The sequence below is a fragment of the Mirounga angustirostris genome, unplaced genomic scaffold (genome assembly GCF_029215605.1).
Source record: "Mirounga angustirostris isolate CCGP_5_RB_7025 unplaced genomic scaffold, mMirAng1.0.hap1 SCAF_9, whole genome shotgun sequence".
Lineage (NCBI taxonomy): Eukaryota > Metazoa > Chordata > Mammalia > Carnivora > Phocidae > Mirounga > Mirounga angustirostris.
In genome coordinates, this window is record NW_026991717.1 from 110,779,056 (window position 1) to 110,799,327 (window position 20,272).

The 20,272-nt window shown below is 36.6% G+C and overlaps 1 protein-coding gene across 14 annotated transcripts in view; it reads left to right on the top strand.

The window, feature by feature from the left end:
- The window catches only part of GPHN (gephyrin), a 624,049-nt gene that overhangs the window by 361,142 nt on the left and 242,635 nt on the right, over nucleotides 1-20,272 (top strand). For 7 of the 14 annotated variants that reach the window (XM_064571194.1, XM_064571182.1, XM_064571183.1 and 4 more), the window contains 3 exons: nucleotides 4,313-4,379; nucleotides 10,222-10,494; nucleotides 11,826-11,933. In XM_064571194.1, coding sequence (XP_064427264.1) covers nucleotides 4,313-4,379; nucleotides 10,222-10,494; nucleotides 11,826-11,933 — 448 coding nt within the window. The remainder of the gene's footprint in view (nucleotides 1-4,312; nucleotides 4,380-10,221; nucleotides 10,495-11,825; nucleotides 11,934-20,272) is intronic. The other 7 variants (XM_064571187.1, XM_064571189.1, XM_064571190.1 and 4 more) reach the window with 1 other exon arrangement.

Sequence of the window (20,272 nt, forward strand, 5' to 3'; positions counted from 1 at the left end):
CCTATCAAGCCTCTTTTCTATCCATAATGGTATGAAAGTAGAAATCAATTACAAGAAGAAAACTGGAAAAATCACAAATATGTGGAAAGCCAACAACATGCTGCTGAACAACCAATGGGTGAAAGAAGAAATCAAAAGCAAAATCAAGAAATATCTTGGGAAAAATGGAAATACAGCATACTAAAACTTATGAGATGAAGCAAAAGCAATCCAAGAGGGAAGTTCATAGCAATTAATGCCTACAACTTCAGGCCATAACTAAACTTTATACCTCAAGGAACTAAAATGAACAAATTAAACCCATAGTTATTAGAAGGAAGGAGGTAAACAGAGCAGAAATAAAGGAAATAGAGACTAAAAAGACAACAGAAAATATCAATGACATTAAGAGCTGATACCTTGAAAAGATTTAAAAAATTAGATTCACCAAAAAAAAAAATGAAAAGAGCCCTCAACTAAATAAAATTATTTATAAAAGAGGAAACATTAGAACCGAATGCTACAGAAATACAAAGATCATAAGAGACTACTGTGATTAATTGTACACCAACAAATTGGACAACCTAACAGACATGGGTAAATTTCTAGAAACACAACCTACCATGACTTAGTTATGAAATAGAAGATCTGAGCAGATTAATTAGTAGGGAGATTGAATCAGTAATTTGAAACCTTCCAACAGGTCAATGACCATATGGCTTCACTATTGAATTTTTGAAACAATTAAAGAAGAATTAATGCCAATCCTCAGACTCTTCCAAAAAAATAGAAGAGGAGGGAACACTCCCAAACTCATTTTATAAGAGCAGCATTACCCTGATACCAAAACCAGAGAAGAAAACTACAAGAAAAGAAAAATACAGGTCAATATCCCTGATGAATATAGATGCAAAAATCGTCAACAGAATATTAGCAAACTGAATACAACTGTACATTAAAAGGACCATGATGAAGTGGGATTTTTTTTTCCAGGGTTCCAGTGATGATTTAACATCCACAGATCAAATGGTGTGATAGACCACAGTAACAAAATAAAGGATAAAAAATTATATAATCCTCTCAACAGATGCAGAAAAAGCATTTGACAAAATTTAACATCCATTCATGATGAAAACTCTCAACAACATGGATATAGAAGGAATGTACCTAAATATAATAACATATGACAAGCCCACAGTTAACATCATACTCAATGGTGAAAAACTGAAAGCTTTCTCTCTAAGATCAGGAACAAATCAAGGACGCCTACTCTCACCACTTTTATTCAACATAGTACTGGAAGTCCTAGCCAAAGCAATTAGGCAAGAAAAAAATAAAAATAAAAGTCACCCAAATCAGAAAAGAAATAAAACTGTCTATTTGTAGATGACATGCTATTAGATATAATAAACCCTAAAGACTTCACACACACACACAAAAGTTAGAACAAAGAAACAAATTAGTAAAGTTGCAGGATACAAAATCAGTATTTAAAAATCAGTTGCATTTCTATACACCAATAATGAACTGTCAGAGAAATTAAGAAAACAATCCCATTTATAATTGCATCAAGAATAATAAAATACCTAGGAATAAAGTTAACCAAGGAAGTGAAAATCCTATACACTGAAAACTTGAAGACATTGATGAAAAAATTAAAGACACAAATAAATAGAAAGATATTTCATGGTCATGGATTGAAATAATTAATATTGTTACAATGTCCTTATTGCCCAAAGCAGTCTACATATTCAGTGCAGTTCCTATCAAAATTCCAATGGCATTTTTTACAGAAATAGATCAATCATTCCTAATGGACACACAGAAGACCCCAAATATTCAAAGCATCTTGAGAAAGGTGAACAAAACTGGAGGCATCACACTTCCTGATCAAACTTTATTACAAAGCTGTAGTAATCAAACAATATGGTATTGGCATAAGAACAGAGCACAGATTAGTGGAACAAAATAGAGTACCCAGAAGTAAACCCATGCATATGTGGTCAATTAATTCATGACAAAGGAATCAAGAATATATAATGGGGGAAGTGTCTTCAATAAATGGTGGGAAAACTGGACAGTTACATGTAAAAGAATGAAATAGGACCACTATCTTAAACTATACACAAAAATCAACTCAATATAGATTAAAGACGTGGATGTAAAACCTGAAACCATAAAGCTCCTAGAATAAAACATAGTGGATAAGCTTCTAGACATCAATCTTGGTAGTGCTTTTCCGGATTTGGCTCCAAAAGCCAAAATAAATGGGACTATGTCAATCTAAAAACCTGTGCAACAAAGGAAGTCATCAACAAAATGAAAAGGCAACCTATGAAATGGAAGAAAATATTCACAAATTATATATCTGATAAGAAGTTAATATCCAAAATATATAAAGAATTCATACAGCTCAGTAGAAAAAAAAATCCAATTAAAAAATGGACAATGGATCTGAATAGACATTTTTTCAAATAAGACATCTAAATGGCCAACAAGTATGTGAAAAGATGCTTAATATCACTAATCATCAGAGAAATGGAAATCAAAACTGCAATGGGATACCACTTTACATCTGTTAGAATGGCTATTATCAAAAATATGAGATAACAAAAAGATATACAGAAAAGGGAACCCCTGTGTACTGTTAGGGAATATAAATTGGTTCAGGCACTATGGAAAAGAGTATAGCAGCTGCTCAAAAAATTAAAAACAGAACTACCATGTGATGCAGCATTTCCACCTGGGCATCTATCCAAAGGAAGTGAAATCACTGTCTTGAAAAGATGTCTGTATCCCTGTGTTCATTGTAGCATTATTTACAATGACCAGGACACAGAACAACCTATGTCTCCTGATAGATGAATGGATAAAGAAACTGTGGTATGTATGTGCAATGGAATATTATTGAACCATAAAAATGAGGGAAATCCTGCCACTTGCACCAACACAGATGGGACGTTGGTGCATTATGTTAAGTGAAATAAATCAGACAGAAAGACAAATACCTTATTATCTCACATTTGTGTGGGATCTAAAAATTAACCAAACTCATAAATACAGAGAACAGATTGGTGGTTGCCAGAGGCAGGCATTGCAGAGTGGGTGAAATGGGGGAAGGTGGTCAAAAACACGAACTTACGAGTTAAATAAATCTTAGGGATGTAATGTCGGCGTGGTGACTATATTTAATACTGCTGTATTGTATATTTGAAAGTTTCTAAGAAAGTAGATTGTAAGAGTTCTCATTACAAGAAAAAAAATAATAACTGTACAGTGATGGATGTTAACTAAACTTATTGTGGCAATCCTTTCACAGTATATACACATATCACATCATTTTTGTACACCTAAAACTAATACAGTGTTATTTGTCGATTATATCTCAATTAAAAGGAATATGGAAATCTTAAAATAGCTATTGACTCTGTGAATAGGACACAAGAAAAAAAACAATAAAATATAAGACAACTTTAGGTTATTTCAGAGAGTAAAAGTAGTTTAAAAATAAAGTCATTCTTAGGAAGAAGTTTTGGGAAAAGGTTCTTACCTGACTTAAAATTTTAGTTGTAAAATTTTAGATTAATCCCTTTGTTTTCAGATGATGAAAATGAGATGTTACCAGGTAAAAGTAACCGCCAATTATTGGTAGAGTATGATTCCAACTCTCATATGAAATCCAGGCCTTCAACTCTTGACTTCTGTCTTCCAGTGCTTTTCCACTGTTCATGTTTCTTATCTAACCACTTGGTTTAAAAGTGGCTTGGAAATTTAGTGATCTCTGAAAGACCTTTCTACTTTTACTTGCCCATATTCTTCAGTGGATCTTTCAGCAGCTAAGCTCTCCAAAGTCTCCCAACTGCCATTCATTCGAAACTTTATTTTACTCTAAAATATACACCCTTTTCTGAGAAGCAAGAGCTTAAATGTAAGTCTCATTCAACTCCTGAGTGCTTTTTGTGTTAGACTTTTGAGCATAAATGTTACTGTGCTAGACATTTTTAACACATTTATCTCACTGAAATCTTAGAACTATATGAGATATGAAGAAGCTAAGTTTGAGAAAAAAGATATTTTGGCCATTATTTCGTCAAATTGGCTAATTTGTTCTGATTCCATGTTCAGTACATTTTTCCAGTCTACCACACTAACCATTATTGTAAAAACCTCAGCCAGAGTGCCCAATTTATATAGCAATTGGTAAATCTCTAGTTGTAACAATTTTATTCTAAAACCGTTGTTCACATGTAAGTACAATGATTGAACTTTGTTGTTGAATGTATTTCACTGTTCATTGCAATTTAGTATTCATCCAGTTTCTCTTTCCTTTCAGGCCTGTATGTGGAATCAGAGGGAAAACCCTCATAATTAACCTGCCAGGTAGCAAGAAAGGATCTCAGGTAAGCAACCTTGTGATTTATACGATTTAGTGTAAAGTTTTAGCCAACTATGAGAGTTAGTCAACCAAGATGTTAGAGGACTCCATGAGACTGCCCTCCCTAGTGTCTGACACCAGTTGCAATTTAGTGCATTCCCAAAACCACCCTCAGTTTCAGTAATTCACTAGAAAGACTCACAGAACTCACCAAAAGATGTTAAGCTGACAGTTATGCTTTATGACAGAAAGAATACAGATTCAAGTTAACCAAGAGTAGAAGAGAGGTACCAAATGCAGACCTTCTGTTATCCTCTCCCTATAGAATCATGAATGCATTACTCTCTTGGCATCAGTGTATAACAGCACTGAAAATCAGGGAAGCTCCAAGACTTTAGTGTTCAGAGTTTTTACTGGGGCTCATCACATACTGCCTGTAATGCTGGCCTTTAATCTCTAGCCCTTTAAGGTTAGGCTGTTTCCTTTAGTCTCCAACATCTACCAGAGGCAAAACTGATACCAGAATGTCCAAAGCCCTCATCATAAATCACACTGTTACACTGTCTGGTAGCCAAAGTTCCCAGGCAACAAAGACACTCCTATCACATCCCAGTAACTGAGAGCTAAGGCCAGACTCTCTTGGAGTAAGGTTAATTCTTCATTGCACAAGCTGCCCCCCTGGCTTTTGGCCAAAGCTCTCTTACAGAAAAATGATTGTATTTGTCTGGCTGAGCATCTATATTTACTATAGCATTTATATTACAGATATAACAACAGTATCAGTGTGAATGTGTCTAAGATTTAGAGGAGCCAGGGTGGGATAGGGATAAATTTGAGAAACAGCTAATTTATTCTCTAAAGCCATTATACATATTTCATATTTTTGTACTAATATACTAATTTTTACCTTGATGTGCTATTTTTATCCTATGATACACTTGCACAGAACTAGTTCCACAGACATTAGCTACCTTGTTTAGGCCAGTCATTTTCCATTGGTATTACATTTTGAGGAGGATTTAACTCAATTTCCCAATACATATGATCATCAATATCAGTATTATAATCTTACTAGCAATGACAGTATTACAACATTTCACAGTAGTTGTAGATATAACCTGAAATATGAGTTAAAAGGTAACTGGCACACTACTGGAGTCCTACATAGACATTAACAGTTAGCGTGGTCTGTCATCATATCATATGATCAAAATGTCTCCCAGAACTACACTACTCAGGTTTATGGGCTTGTCAGGTTTCCAAAGCAGTAGTAGTCTCAGCAACATATGGCTTTAACTTTTCTGGCATCTGTTACAACTGAGCTAAGAAACAATATCCTCTCTTGTTCTAAAGATTTTGAGAAACCAATATATTGGATCTCCCTCATTGCATAACCCATTTATTCATTCCTTTACCTCCAGCTATCATTCCTCCTTCTTTCCATTTATACTCAGACTTTTCCTTTGAAACTCTTTTAATGAGACAGTTGATTTGGCCACTGTGCTGGTCCATATTGCCACCAGTAATATTCGTTTAACAAGTGCCACCTGCTTAGTCCTTTTCCATTCATACAAGGTAGGGTTACTAGTGAGCAATCTCAAACACCAGGCAATATAACTGCATCCACTGTCAGTCCCAATTTGGCCAGATGGAGTCAGGCATAATCTACCCCATCAGGCCCTTAGGCACTCTGACATAAAGGTTTAAAGGTATAGTTAATAGTTTCTGCTTAAGAATCATCCTGCTTCTGGTATGCATAGTTGTAGCTCTGATCCTAGTACCACAGTATCAGGTAGAAAAAAAGAAAGTTGATGTGATGTGCTAAAAGAAAAAGTATAGTCCTAAAGAAAAAAGTATAGTCATACCAGCATCGTGGCCCAGCCCCCTCTTCCCTAGAAAAGTAGAGGACTATATTTAGTGGGGACCTTCCCTTGGCCTCCCTCTTGTTGAATGGACCACACACTAATGAGAGCATATAAGCCATGCTTCTCCTTTTTTAGACAACAAATGTTTCCATAGCCCATTCCAATTTTCTGTCAAATCATTGCTCTGAATATGAAAGTGTGTACTTTGGTCTAAAGAAATATGACTCTGCAGTCATTGGTACAGTATTTTCTGTTTAGTCCTTTTATAGTACGCTGAGTATTTGCATCTACCATTGGGTAAGCAAAGCCCAGTCCAGAGTAAATGTCTATTCCTGTTAGGACTGATTTGTAGCCTCAAGGGACTAGCAGCATCAGTCCAACTTGCTAGCTATATGCAGGACTTTCCCCTATGGAATATGCTGCATAACCTTCTGCTGTCTCTCTTTTTTGTTAGCACACAGAACACTTCTCATTGGCATTTTTGTGCCTCAGTGGGTGCAAGAAGAATATATCAATTCAGCCCATATCTGCATCGTTGCAGCCCCCCCATTGCCCACTCATTTCATGGGCCCAGGTGCCATGTCAAGCATGCATACTGGGATATCTGTTCACCAGTTCCAATTAACTTCCATTTCTGAAAGGGGGTTCCTCTGATGGGCATTGATGTATCCTACTTTAACATACCCCTTATATTCCCAGAGTGACTTCCATAGGCCATGCCCCATACAAGCATCCATTTGATAGACCAATTTTCCATTGCCCTTCTGCCTGACCATATGGCCAGGCCACCGGACACTTCCTATGAGTTGGTAAAAACCCAAACATAGGGGCAAACATCATGCAGTTCAGCCTATCGAGCTGATTTGTTTTTACCTTCTTCAATCAGAGTGGCGGCCTTCCAAACAGGATGCTGTCCCTTCACCTTGGAATTGCCATCCATAAACCAAGCAGCATTTTGTTGATCAATAGAAAGCTGTTTATAGGGCACCGCCCAAGTGGCCCAAGTGGCCATAGGATCCAGCAGCTCCTCAGGTGGTTCCGAAGTCGACCCTAGGTGAAAAGAGGCTACCTGCTCGTGAGTACCTCCTTGTATTCTCCTGGTAGCATGATCCTATATGAACCATTTCCATTTTATTATGGAACTCTCCTGGGCATTGCCTTCCCCATTAGAGCATTTCTCTGATATTCCCAAAACATTATGGATATTTCAGGTTTCAAGATTATTTTATGTTCTTCAGTCATAAGGATAGTCTCAATTAAAATCCAATAGCACGCTAGTAATTGTCTCTCAAATGGAAATTTTCTGGCCCAAAGTCCCAGCAGTTGTTGCTAGGTGGTACTCACAGATTTTTTTCCATAAACCCAGTTTGCACTCCACTCAGGTCTGTTGTATAGCAAATTAATGACCTGTGTGGACTCAGGCAATCTTATTTGTTCCCACTTAGCATATATAATGTATACTGGTGGAAGAGTTGATTTATATGCTTTCTATTTTACAATACTAGGTAAAAGAAAAATTGTCCAGTCAAACACAATATCCATCCCCATAATACAATCAGGTAAAGGAGACAGATCACTTCATATGAAGTTCACTGTCCAGACATTCTAGTTTTCATCCCAACTTTCACTCTAATTCCATCAACTGTTGCATCCCTGTATCCTTCCAATCTAACTGTACCTCCCATTAGAACTTCAACAGGTATTAGGATCATAGTACATGGTGGATCCCATGTTGAGGAATCCCAGAAAAGTATCTTCTCTATCCCATGACCATTTTATCCATTTATGTGCATTTGGCCTTGGATTTCTAGGCCTGGTTTGGACCAAGGGATTCACATTCTTTTGTCAGGCCTTATCTTGATTAGATTATAGGACCATCACTTAAGGTGATGCAAGGTGAGGTTTCTTTTAGTTATATTTGCCTTCTAGTTTTTAAAATTCCTTCAGACTAGGGTAAATAGAGATTATTTAGGACCCTTCAATGTTGGGAGACCAGTGCTCCCATCTGTCTGCTCAACCCACAGTGCTGCTACATTAACACCTTTCTTTTGCCCCCAACAATACTCACTTTATAAATCCATTTTCTTAATAATTGCTTAAATATTTCTACCCTTATAAGACAAGTCCCTTGAATCTCTCATTTCTTTTGCTCCATTCTCTTATGAATAAGTCTAACTTTATTCACTGTTAATCACTTCAGCATAACATTTTTCTTTGGAAGCAGCTCAGAGGCCAGCAGCTATATGTTAGATCAGCCAAACTCTAAGATTGGCACAACCTTAGGATTCACCCCAACATTCTTCCTTTTGTTTTAGCTAGTGCAAATAACAATAATGAAGAGATTATAAATTTACCTTGTTTCTTTATACATCCAATGACACAACTCCTTAAAAGTTGGATCTTTTATTTCAAAATTCCATTGCTAACTTTTAGCTCCAATAACTAATCACAACACAGCTGCAATTGCATTCTGTGGGTGACCCTGTGTTTATCCAGCCTCTAAAGATTAATCCTCCCCACCATCTCTTCCTTTCTCTGCCCAGATGATGTTTCATGATCACATGAGTCAGGATCTTTCTAGTGAGTCACACTTCTAACACCAACTGTAAGGAGTTTGGGCCAACTGCAAAAGTTAGCGAACTATAAAGTTGGAGTACTCCACAAGACTTCCTTCACTTCTGACACCAAGTTGCAATTTAGGGAGTTTCTAAAACCCACCCTCAATTTTAATAATTAACTAGAAGGACTAACAGAACTCACTGAAAGCTGCTATACTTACCTTTGTGGTGTATTGCAGGGAAAGAATTCAGACAGAAGTCAGCCAAGAGAAGAAGCATATAGGGCAAATGCTGAAAGGTACCAAATCTGATCATCCTCTCCCATGGAGCCAGGGATAGCATTACCTCTTCTTGACCATAAAAGAGACAATACACACAGAATATCACTAACTAGGCACACTCACCTTTGCCTTTGATGTCCAGAGTTCTTACTGGGACTTGATCACATATTACCCATATGGTTGACCTTTAGTCTAACTCTTCCTAGAGGGGAAACTTATGCCTTTAGTCTCCAGTTCCATCCAGAGGCAAAACTAATACCATGTTTCCCAAAGTCCTCATAATAATCCACATTGTTAGATTGTCCAGTGGCCAAATCACAGGCAAACAAAGACACTCCTTTTAGGCAAGACCAGGAACTAGAGTTCACCTCCCCAAAGCTGAAAGTAAAGGCCAGAGCTCTCATTGGTCAAGATTAAATTCTTTGCTGTATAATCTTTATCACTAAAATGATTGAGCCATATAAAGAGAAGTCAAAAGATCAAGTACCCTTACAGATATTCATATAACCCTCTGTAAATTTTAAGATATTTTTTTACATCTTAAATTTTAAGGTAAGTTACTTTAAATGTAAAAGACAAAGTCCTCTGCCCCAACATATTCCCCAAACATATTTGGCCCTATGTTCTGATTTTAAAGTTCTCACCTATTCTCTTTTGGTGATACATTATAGGTAATAGTGGGCACTTGAACAGGAAACTATATTAATTTTTATGCAGTGCTCTGTACAAACATACCTATTTTTGCATATTGCACAGTTTTGCCTAGCTACATTTTATGATAATAGTCAGAACCTTAGCTGTCTGAATAAAATAAGTCAGTCCTCAATTGGTTAATTCTAGTGTTCTGCTCTGACTAGAAAGGTGAAAACTGTTTCCTGCCTTTCCCATAATGCATCTTTAAAACCCGAAGTTGTACAGAAATTTTACTTTAAGAAAAATGTACTATGTGCTTATATAGTACTGTAGTTCTACAGCTTACAGAGAATACTATGTACCATGTTTACTTCATATTTCATATTGCAAAAGATAATATTTTCAGTATGATTCATAAGATATATGGAGAGAAATATAGATCCAAAATCACAAATAAGTTTGAATTTTTACCATTTTATATGCCTATAAAAGTGCTTTATCTTCATTTTTTTTCTTCCTCTTGCATACAGGAATGCTTTCAGTTTATACTGCCAGCTCTACCTCATGCCATTGACCTTTTACGTGATGCCATTGTAAAAGTAAAGGAAGTGCATGATGAACTTGAAGATTTACCTTCCCCACCACCTCCTCTTTCCCCTCCTCCTACAACTAGCCCCCATAAACAGACAGAAGACAAAGGGGTTCAATGTGAGGAAGAGGAAGAAGAGAAGAAAGACAGTGGTGTTGCTTCAACAGAAGACAGTTCTTCATCACATATAACCGCAGCAGCCATTGCTGCCAAGGTAAGCCTGCTGACAGAGACCAAAAGATCTAAAGGAACCACAGGTAAATGTACTGATTTCATCCCTCTTACCATCCAATTTTTTCATAAGTTCAGTACCTTTTCAGGGCATCCTTAAAAAAGAACCAGGATATTCATGACACTCCGTAGCTATGTGCCCTCCATAATGTAGAGTCCTTAAAAGCATTGAAGTTTGTTCTCAGTTCTGAGACATTAAAGATTGCTGTTACCTACTGAAGTAATAGGTAAATAGGTAAAATGTGACATTTAAGAACTCTTTGGAAATGTCATTTTTGTGGTCATATTAAATATACAACATTTATATATTTAAAACATCAAATATTCACAAGTTCATAAAAGAGCAGCAGACTGCAAGTAAGAGACCTTAGATGACTCAAAAAATTAGTTGAGAAAGATTAATTTTTTTAAGACAGAGTTTTTCAGCAATTAACACTTATTTAAATGTTACTTGACCTAAATTACCGTAGTGATAGAGAGGAAATAGATATAATGTATTTGCATTTTTTATTCAATAAAGTAATAAATATTATTAAGATAGTACCAAAGTATTACAGATTCTCTTTGGGCAATTTTGGTAGTACAATGTACAGAGTACAATGAGGTACTTGCATAAATTTAGTCACCTTAGTCGTAGAATATCATTTACCTTTTTAGTCATACCTAGTATAAACCACCCAGTATGCTTTAAAATCTTCACAAAGTAACATATCACTTCTGGGAATAATGATTGTTCACTGACTGAGAGCACAAGATTGAAAACCTAATCTCACTCTATGAAGGAATTCCTAAAGTTTTAGGTTATCACCCAGATATTTTGGCTATGAGCATAGCTCTTAAGAGGATTTTTGACAACACATAGATTAGAAAGGATCATAGAAATCTTTTTAAAGTGTCCATTTAGACAACCAGTAGGTAATTCTTTCACTGAAGACCAAATGTCTCCATATCTATTCAGTGGTCCCTTAAGTCTTTACTTAAGGCTAGTAAATATTTAAATTGTATGTGATTTTTGTTTGGTTTGGTTTCATTTTGTTTTTATGGAACTGATTGGTTAAATAGGTACATTTTTAAATCATTACATCTTCTTACTCTTTTACTGTTAATTAAAAGAGTAAAAAGTACCATCAATTTCAGTCTTAAGAAAAAGTTTCCAACATTTGAAGTCTAAGCTGATATGGTCATTCTACATTTGAAAAATTTTGGCATTTCATTGTTTCATTTGTTTCACCCTTTTCCTTTCTAGTCATTTTGCTTGTATAGTTTCATGTCTTCCTGTCACTGTACTCATAGTTGTTATGTGTTGTGCATTAGAAGCATCCATTCTACACCAGTCCAGCTGTTATCATGGCACACGGTGAGCAGCCCATTCCTGGTATCATCAATTATTCCCATCATGCAACAGGCAGTACAGATGAACGGGTAAGACAGTAGGCTTTTGCGTTGATGGTTTTGCAAGCATATAGCCTACATCCTATTCTTGGAGATAGGCTATAAAATATTATGGAAGATGTGTTTTATTCTGAAGGATTCTGAAAGATCTTCAGCATGCTTTATTTCCAAAAGTGTAATTGCCACTGAGCCTATTCCATCAAGGAATTTAATTTAATAGAGTTTCTCCTATACCTGAAATACTCTAATATCTTTAAGATTCTTAAAATACAAAGAAATTGGTCAAACTAATACTTAATTTCTATTAACCTTCTTTTTGCCTCATAATCTTTCATCTTTCTTTTCCTTCATTATGTTCTCATTAAAACCATTTAGAGAGTTGACTCTTCATACAATTTCTGAGATTACAAATCTTCAGATAAAAACTTGTAAGAATGCATATCACTTGTTTTAATCACTGGATGAATGATAGTTTGTAAATGTTCCAGGGTAGAAAAGATTAAACTGATAAGTATAACTGACTAAACAGTAATAATTTAGATGATGAGTGCCAAAAAAATCTCTCAGTCCCTACTATGGATATAAAATGAGAGGCAGTTGGTTAAGCTTCTGCCTTCAGCTCAGGTCATGATCCCAGGGTCCTGGGATCGAGCCCTAAATTGGGCTCTCTGCTCAGCTGGGGGTCTGCTTCTCCCAATCCCTCTGCCCCAACTCCTGCTCTCTCTCTCTCACATGCTCTCTCTAATAAATAAAATCTTTAAAAAAAATTAAAAAAAATGAGAGGCAAAAAAAAAAAGAAGTAATAAAGTAAAATTTGGCTTAAAATCCTTAGGGAGATCCAATTAAAAAATGAACAGAAGACATGAACAGACTTTTCTGGAAAGGAGACATCCAGATGGACAACAGACACATGAAAAGATGATCAATATCACTTATCATCAGGGGAATGCAAATCCAAACTACATTGAGATATCACCTCACACCTATCAGTAGGGCTAAAATCAGTAACACAAGAAACAAGTGTTGGCAAGGAAGTGGAGAAATAGGAACCCTCATGCAATATGGCAATATAGAGTCTCTAAGGGCAGAAGTGAAAGCTGAACTGGCAGAACTTAAAAATGCTATCAGTGAGATCCAATCTAATCTAGATACTCTAACAACTACGGTAAATGAGGCAGAAGAACGAATTTGTGAACTAGAAGGCCAATTGATAAAAAAGAAGGAAAAAGAGGAGGCCTGGGAGAAACAGCCCAAAATCCATGAAAACAGAATTAGAGAAATAAGTGACACCATGAAACATTACATTGTCAGAATTATTGGGGAGGAGAGAGAGAGAAAGAGGACTAGAAGATATATTTGAGCAAATCGTAGCTGAGAACTTCCCTAATCTGGGGAATGAAACAAACATTTGAGTCCTAGAGGCAGAAAGGACCCCTCCCAAGATCAAGGAAAATAGACCAATGCCCCGGCATGTAATAGTAAAACTCACAAATCTTAGAAACAAGGAAACCATCTTAACGGCAATGAGGGGGAAGAGATTCCTTACCTACAGAGGGAGGAATATCAAAATAATGTCAGACCTATCCACAGGGACCTGGCAAGTCAGAAAGGGCTGGCAAAACATATTCAGGGTACTAAACGAGAAGAACATGCAGCCAAGAATACTTTATCCAGCAAGGCTGTCATTTAGAATGGTTGGAGAGATGCAGAGCTTCCGAGACTGACAGAAACTGAAAGAATATGTGACCACTAAGCCGGCCCTGCAAGAAATATTAAGGGGGGTTCTATAAAAGGAGAAAATCCCCAAGAGTGATATAGAACAGAAATTTACAAAGACAATCTGTAGAAACAAGGACTTTACAGGCAACATGATGACAATAAAGTCATATCTTTGAAAAATCACTCTCAACGTGAACAGACTAAATGCTCCCATAAAATGGCACAGGGTTGCAGATTGGATAAAAAGACAGGACCCATCCATATGCTGTCTACAAGAGACTCATTTTGAATATGAAATACATCCAGACTGAAAGTGAAAGTGGCATCTTCCATACCAATGGACCTCAAAAGAAAGCCGGGGTAGCAATTCTTATATCAGACAAATTAGATTTTAAGCTAAAGACTGTAGTTAGAGACACAGAAGGACACTATATCATTCTTAAAGGGTCTATCCAACAAGAAGATCTAACAATTGTAAATATCTACGCCCCCAGCATGGCAGCAGCCAACTACATAAGCCAACTGTTAACCAAAATGAAGAGTCATATTGATAATATGCGTTAATTGTAGGAGACCTCAATACTCCACTCCCAGCAATGGACAGATCATCTAAACAGAAAATCAACAAAGAAATAAGAGCTTTGAATGACACACTGGACCAGATGGACCTCATAGATATACACAGAACATTCCACCCTGAAACAACAGAATACTCATTCTTCTCGAATACACACAGAACTTTCTCCAGAATAGACCACGTACTGGGTCACAAATCAGGTCTCAACCAATACCAAAAGATCGGGATTATTCCCTGCATATTCTCAGACCATAATGCTTTAAAACTGGAACTTAATCACAAGAAAAAATTTGGAAGAAATTCAAACACTTGGAAGCTAAAGACCACTCTGCTCAAGAATGTTTGGGTCGGGCGCCTGGGTGACTCAGTTGGTTAAGCGACTGCCTTCGGCTCAGGTCATGATCCTGGAGTCCCGGGATCGAGTCCCGCATGGGGCTCCCTGCTCAGTGAGGAGCCTGCTTCTCCCTCTGACCCTCCCCCCTCTCATGTACTCTCTCTCATTCTCGCTCTCTCAAATAAATAAATAAATCTTTAAAAAAAAAAAAAAGAATGTTTGGGTCAATCAGGAAGTCAAAGAAGAACTTAATTTATGGAAACCAATGAGAACAAAAACACATCAGTCCAAAACCTATGGGATACTACAAAGGCGGTCCTAAGGGGGAAATACATAGCCATCCAAGCCTCACTCAGAAAAATAGAAAAATCCCGAATTCACCAACTAACTTTACACCTTAAAAACCTAGAGAAAAAGCAATAAACCATGCCTAAGCCATGCATTAGAAGAGAAATACTTAAGATGAGAGCAGAGAACAATGAATTAGAAACCAGAAACTCAGTAGATCAGATCAACAAAACTAGAACCTGGTTCTTTGAAAGATTAATGACATCGGTAAACCACTGGCTAGACTTATCCAAAAAAAAAGAGAAAGGACCAAAATTAATAAAATTATGAATGAAAGGGGAGAGATCATGACTAACACCAAGGAAATAGAAACAATTATTAGAAATTATTATCAACATCTATATGCCAGTAAATTAAGCAACCTGGAAGAAATGGATGCCTTCCTGGAAACCTACAAACTGCCAAGACTGAAACAGAAAGGAATTGACAACCTGAATAGGCCAATAACCAGTAACAAGATTGAAGCTGTGATTAAAAACCTCCCAAAAAACAAGAGTCCAGGGCTTGATGGATTCCCTGGAGAATTTATCAAACATTCAAAGAAGAAATACCTATTCTACTGAAACTGTGTCAAAAAATAGAAATAGAAGGAAAGCTTCCAGACTCATTCTATGAGGCCAGCATTTCCTTAATCCCCAAACCAGGCAAAGACCCCATCAAAAAGGAGAATTTCAGATTGATATCCCTGATGAATATGGATTCCAAAATTCTCAACAAAATCCTAGCTAATAGGATCCTACAATACATTAAAAGGATCATCCACCACGACCAAGTGCGATTTATCCCCAGGATGCAAGGTAGAATAAGAGGAGAGAGAAGAACCATATGGTCCTCTGAATTGATGCAGAAAAAACATTTGACAAAATACAGCATCCTTTCCTGATTAAAACTCTTCAGAGTATAGGAATAGAGGGAACATTCCTCAGTTTTATAAAATCCATCTTTGAAAAACCCACAGCAAATATCATCCTCAATGGGGAAAAGCTGAGAGAGCCTTTCCCTTAAGATCAGGAACACAACTAGGATGTCGACTCTCACCACTGTTGTTCAACATAGTACTAGAAGTCCTAGCAACAGCACTCAGACAACAAAAAGAAATAAAAGGTATTCATATTGGCAAAGAAGAAGTCAAAGATGACATGATACTTCATGTGGAAAACCCAAATGACTCCATCCCCAAAATGCTAGAACTCATACAGCAATTCAGTAATGTGGCAGGATGCAAAATCAATGCACAGAAATCAGTTGATTTCTTATGCACTAACAATGCAACTGTAGAAAGAAATATTAGAGAAATGATTCCATTTACAATAGCACCAAAAACCATAAGATACCTCGGAATAAACCTAACCAAAGAGGTAAAGGATCTATATTCTAGGAACTACAAAACATTCATGAAAGAAATTGAAGAAGACACAAAAAGATGGAAAAACATTCCATGCTCCTGGATCAGAAGAATAAACATTGTTCAAATGTCTATGCTACCCAGAGCAACCTATACCTTCAACGCCACCCCGATCGAAATTCCAATGACATTTTTCAAAGTGCTGGAACAAACAATCCTAAAATGTGTGTGGAATCAGAAAAGACCCCTAATTGCCAAGGAAATGTTGAAAAAGAAAAACAAAGCTGGGGGCATCACGTTGCCCGTTTTCAAGCTTTATTACAAATCTGTGATCACCAAGACAGCATGGTACTGGCACAAAAACAGACATATAGACCAATGGAACAGAATAGAGAGCCCAGATATGGACCCTCAACTCTATGGTCAAATAATCTTCGACAAAGCAGGAAAAAAAATATGCAATGGAAAAAAGACAGTCTCTTCAATAAATGGTGCTGGGAAAGTTGGACAGCCACATGCAGAAGAATGAAATTTGACCATTCTCTAACACCCAACACAAAGATAAACTCAAAATGGATGAAAGACCTCAATATGAGACAGGAATCTATTAAAATCCTAGAGGAGAACATAGGCAGTGACCTCTTCGACATCGGCCACAGCAACTTCTTTCATGATACATCTCCAAGGCTAGTGAAGTAAAAGCAAAAATGAACTTTTAGGATTTCATCAAGATAAAAAGCTTCTGCACAGCAAAGGAAACAGCCAGCAAAACAGAGGCAACCCACAGAATGGGAGAAGATATTTGCAAATGACACTACAGACAAAGGGCTGATATCCCAGATCTATAAAGAACTTCCCAAACTCAACACCCAAAAAAACAAGTCAAAAAATGGGCAGAAGATATGAACAGACACTTCTCCAAAGAAGACATACAAATGGCTATCAGACACATGAAAAAATGTTCATCATCATTAGCCATCAGGGAAATTCAAATCAAAACTACATTGAGATACCACCTTACACCAGTTAGAATGGCAAAAATGGACAGGGAAAGAAACAACAAATGTTGGAGCGGTTGTAGAGAAAGGGGTATCCTCTTACACTGTTGGTGGGAATGCAAGTTGGTACAGCCACTTTGGAAAACAGTGTGGAGGTTCCTCAAAAAAATAAAAATAGAGCTACCCTATGACCCAGCAATTGCACTACTATGTATTTACCCCAAAGACACAGATGTAGTGAAAAGAAGGGCCATATGTACCCCAATGTTCATAGCAGCAATGTCCGCAATAGCCAAACTGTGGAAAGAGCCGAGATGCCCTTCAACAGATGAATGGATAAAGAAGATGTGGTCCATATATACAATGGAATAGTACTCAGCCATCAGAAAGAATGAATACCCAACTTTTGCATCAACATGGATGGGACTGGAGGAGATTATGCTAAGTGAAATAAGTCAAGCAGAGAAAGTCAATTATCATATGGTTTCACTTATTTGTGGAACATAAGGAATAGCATGGAGGACATTAGGAGAAGGACGGGAAAAATGGAAGGGGGGAAATTGGAGGGGGAGACGAACCATGAAAGAGTATGGACTCCAAGAAAGAAACTGAGGGTTTTAGAGGGGAGATTGGGGTGGGGGGATGGGTTAGCCCAGTGACGAGTATGAAGGAGGGCATGTATCACATGGAGCACTGGGTGTTATATGCAAACAATGAATCATGGAACACTACATCAAAAACTAATGATGTACTGTATGGTGACTAACATAACATAATAAAATAAAATTTACAAAAAATAGAATTACCCTACAAACCAAAATAGCGCTACTGGGTATTTACCCCCAAAATACAGAAACACTAATTCAAACAAGACGTGTACCCCTGTGTTTATAGCAGCATTATTTACAACAGCCAAATTATGGAAGCAGTCCATATGTCCATCAACTGATGAATGGATAAAGAAGATGTGGTGTTTTTGTGTGTGTGTGTGTGTGTGTGTGTATATATACACTAGAATATTATTCAGCCATGAAAAAGAATGAAATCTTGCCATTTAAATGACAGGGATGGAGCTAGAGAGTATAATGCTAAGCGAAATTAGAATACCATATGATTTCATTCACATGTGGAATTCGAAACAAAACAAATGAGATTTGGGATTTACCTGTGGTCGCAACACAAAGATACCTGTGGACTTAAGCAAGTTCTTAAAATATGCTCCTCCAACAATGTGGTTTACCTGGTCCTATTGGTTGAATTCACTGGGAATCTCAGTGGATGATCTCTAAAACTATTAATAATTTTTTGAAAGTAAAATCATAACTATTACAAATACTAAATGAATACATATCCAAGGTATTATTTCATACATTAATTATTGAGGGAACCAGAAAGATACTATAACTGCTTCACAGGAAAGCTCAAACACAAATAGATAATCATTAAGAATGTGGAAATGAATTTACAAATAAATGCAACACTTAGTAAATCTGCAAAGCAACCCATTGCACTTCTGTTGGACAAAAGAATCATTTGGATACAAACCATTTATATTACTATCAGTTTTTTGCAAGTTAGAGTTGTAAAATAGCTGAAAGACTGTAGAAGATAATCTAGACTGGTCCACTACACAGGACACATATGAAAGGAGTACAAAGTGCATGGATGTTTACAAAAAGCAAGTACAATTTTTGCTCAAAATGTCCATGTACCTAATGTGTTTCTTTAAAAAGGACTATTGATTTTCTCAGAATTTGAATTTAAAAAGCCAAGACGTTTTTATAACACTACTGTAGTTGTTAGTAAAGGGATGACTTGATAGGATGCCAACTGTTTTTTCCTAGCATTGACCTTTGAGTATTATTATGGCCCAATTATGTATATATGTATTAGGAATTAGTAGTAATTATTTGGGCTAATAAATACATGTTCTTATATGTTTTTCATGAAGCTAACTATTATTATCAATAAAATAAGTAGGAAGCTGTATTAAAATAAGCTACAAAGACCTTTTTCAAATCTGGGAAGCAATATGCATTGTGCCTTACAAAACAGCATGAACTTTGGCATCTCATATTTTCAGTTTTGTCAGTTAGTAGCTCTATGACATTGGGTATATTGCTTTTTCTTTCTAAGCCCCAGTCTTTTCTAAAATAGGAATAGTAATAATATTAACCTCATTATTACTTAATGGTTAAGTTATGGATATCCAAATAGGAAAAGAGATGTAAAAGTACTTAATGCAGTATCTGAATAAAAGTAAACATTTGTTATTTTAGATGGTTGATCACCTCACTGATCCCTACTCAATTTTCAGATGATACCTATACAATTCTCCCTTCACACCCAGTTGACCAATCCTTTCTTTCTCCTTCTTATTCAGCCTTTAAGCATCCAACAGTTCACATTTCTTCTTTTTTTAAGATTTTATTTATTTATTTGAGAGAGAGAGAAAGAGTGCCTGAGTAGGAAGAAAGAGTAGAGGGAGATGGAGAAGCAGACTCTGAGCAGGGAGCCTGATGTGGGGCTTGATCTCAGGAACCCAGGATCATGACCTTAGCTGAAAGCAGACGCTTAACTAACTGAGCCACCCAGGTGCCCCAGTTCACATTTATTCTTGTTAACTTTCGTTTTGCTACATTTATATGATCAGTCTAGCCAAGAAGATCTTTTTTAAAATCGGTATCTGCTTTAGTATATTACCTGCCTTTTCTAGCTCCTGCATATATGTTAATCATGCTTTCATTGAAGTCACTGATAGAACTTATTTTAGGATAGGCCATTTCACATGCTACCGAAAATCCTACTGGTTATGGTTGCTTAACCAGCTAACATGTATTTCTCTTACAGCCCATCAAAACCAACTTTCTTTGTCTATCTTGTCCACAGGAGTTTTATCAATGACTTGCCAAATACCTTACTGAACTCAAGATACACTAGTTTGACAGTTCTGGTCTTTAGTAAAATTTTTATAACAATCATAGCCACTAAAGGATCAGTATCAGAAACTCTGGAAAGATACATGATATATGTTTTCTGAAAATCCTC